The sequence below is a fragment of the Rousettus aegyptiacus genome, unplaced genomic scaffold (assembly GCF_014176215.1).
Source record: "Rousettus aegyptiacus isolate mRouAeg1 unplaced genomic scaffold, mRouAeg1.p scaffold_m13_p_5, whole genome shotgun sequence".
Taxonomy (NCBI): domain Eukaryota; kingdom Metazoa; phylum Chordata; class Mammalia; order Chiroptera; family Pteropodidae; genus Rousettus; species Rousettus aegyptiacus.
The window spans coordinates 112443123-112445014 of record NW_023416308.1 but is presented as its reverse complement, the minus strand read 5'-3'; the positions used below and the strand labels follow the sequence as shown (position 1 = coordinate 112445014).

General features: G+C 47.5%; 1 protein-coding gene across 1 annotated transcript; it reads left to right on the top strand.

Moving 5' to 3' along the window:
* The first annotated feature begins 689 nt into the window (after window positions 1-689).
* On the top strand, window positions 690-1649 carry LOC107518385 (olfactory receptor 1052-like). The gene has a single exon (XM_016159967.2). It carries the CDS (start codon window positions 690-692, stop codon window positions 1647-1649), a length of 960 nt encoding a protein of 319 aa, XP_016015453.2.
* Window positions 1650-1892: the final 243 nt, after the last annotated feature.

Here is a 1892-nt window from a genome sequence, read left to right as displayed (position 1 = left end):
CACAAAGGGCCACATATTGTATGAACCCATTTATATGAAATGTCCAGAATAGGCAAATCCACAGGTGGAAAGTAGATTAATCGTTTCCAGTGGTTAGGGGAGAGTGGGGAGTGACTACTATTGGGTATGGGGTTTTCTTTTGGGGGGGGGGTGCTGAAAATATTCTGCAATAAATATTGAGATGGTGCACAACCCTGTGAATATACCAACAACCACGAAATTTCACATTTAAAAGTGGTAAATTTCGTGGTATATGAATTATACCTTGATTTTAGAAAGAGAATAAATTGTTAAGCAGACTCATAAGCATATTTATCGATATGGGCACAAGAGATTGGGGAAGAGGCCTCCCATTTGTTGGTCACCTACTGTGTCCCAGACATTCAGACATTTCACATTCATTTTTTCATTTAGGCCACACAGCAACCCTGAGAAAGAGGCGCACTTTATTTCATAGATGAGAAAGCTAAGGCTCGTAGATACAGTTTATCTGAGGACACACGACCAGTTAGTGCCATAGTCAGAATGAAGACTCGGGTCTCTCTGGGGTCACAGTCCATGTCCTATCCACTCTGGCATGAGACTTCCGTTAGCTCCTTAAGAGAAGCCTTATACTTGCTTGGTGGTGTCCTTCATTGTACCTTGCACAGCAGTGGGCATGCTCAGGTAACCAACTGTCACTTCTGCAGATGACACCTGGAGAACTAGCCCTCGCCAGTGGCAACCACACCCCAGTTACGCAGTTCATCTTGCTGGGATTCTCCAATTATCCAGACTTCCAGGAGCTTCTTTTCGGAGGCTTCTTGCTCATCTATGCCATGACAGTGGCGGGCAACCTGGGAATGGTGGCGCTCATCTTCACAGATTCTCACCTCCACAGCCCCATGTATTTCTTCCTCAGCGTCCTCTCTTTTCTTGATATTTGTTACTCTTCTGTGATCACACCCAAGCTGTTGGTTAACTTTCTGGCCTCTGACAAGTCCATCTCTTTCAAGGCCTGTGTGGTCCAGCTGACCTTCTTCGTGATGCATGTGACAACCGAGAGCTTCCTGCTGGCCTCCATGGCCTACGATCGCTTCATGGCCATCTGCCGACCCCTCCATTATGGTCCTCTCATGACCAAGGGGATCTGTCTCCAGCTGGTGACTGCTTCCTATGCGTTTGGTTGCATTAACTCCGCTATCCAAACCGGGAATGTCTTTGCCCTGCCTTTCTGTGGGCCCAACCAGGTAACACACTACTTCTGTGACATCCTACCCCTCCTCCGGCTGGCTTGTGCCAACACAGCCACCGCAAGAATGGTCCTCTATATCTTCTCTGCTCTAGTTACCCTTCTGCCTGCTGCAGTAATCCTCACCTCCTACAGCTTAGTTTTGGTGGTCATTGGGAGGATGTGCTCAGCAGCTGGGAGGGAGAAAGCTCTCTCCACATGTGCCTCCCACTTCCTGGCCATTGCCATTTTCTATGGCACTGTGGTTTTCACTTACGTCCAGCCTCATCAATCCACCAACGATACCAGTGGCCAAATAGTGTCCGTCTTCTACACCATCATAATCCCCATGCTCAACCCCTTCATCTATAGCCTCCGGAACAAGGAGGTGAAAGACGCCCTGCAGAGGAGGCTCCAGGTCAACATCTTACCCTGCTGAGCCCTGCGATGATGTTTGTCAGAACGAGGAAGGCATCTTCCAAATCTTATCATGAGTCAACCAAACTGAGAGCAGCCCTCGGTTTTGAAGAAAGTGGAAGAAGTAAAGAAGAAACAGCAAATATCATACTCCATACAGAGCACCGCGGTTTTTAAAGCATCTTTTTATCCTTTTTCATATCAGATCTTCGCCACCGTATTGTGAGGCAGCCATTGTCATGAGGATCTCATTTCACAAATGAAG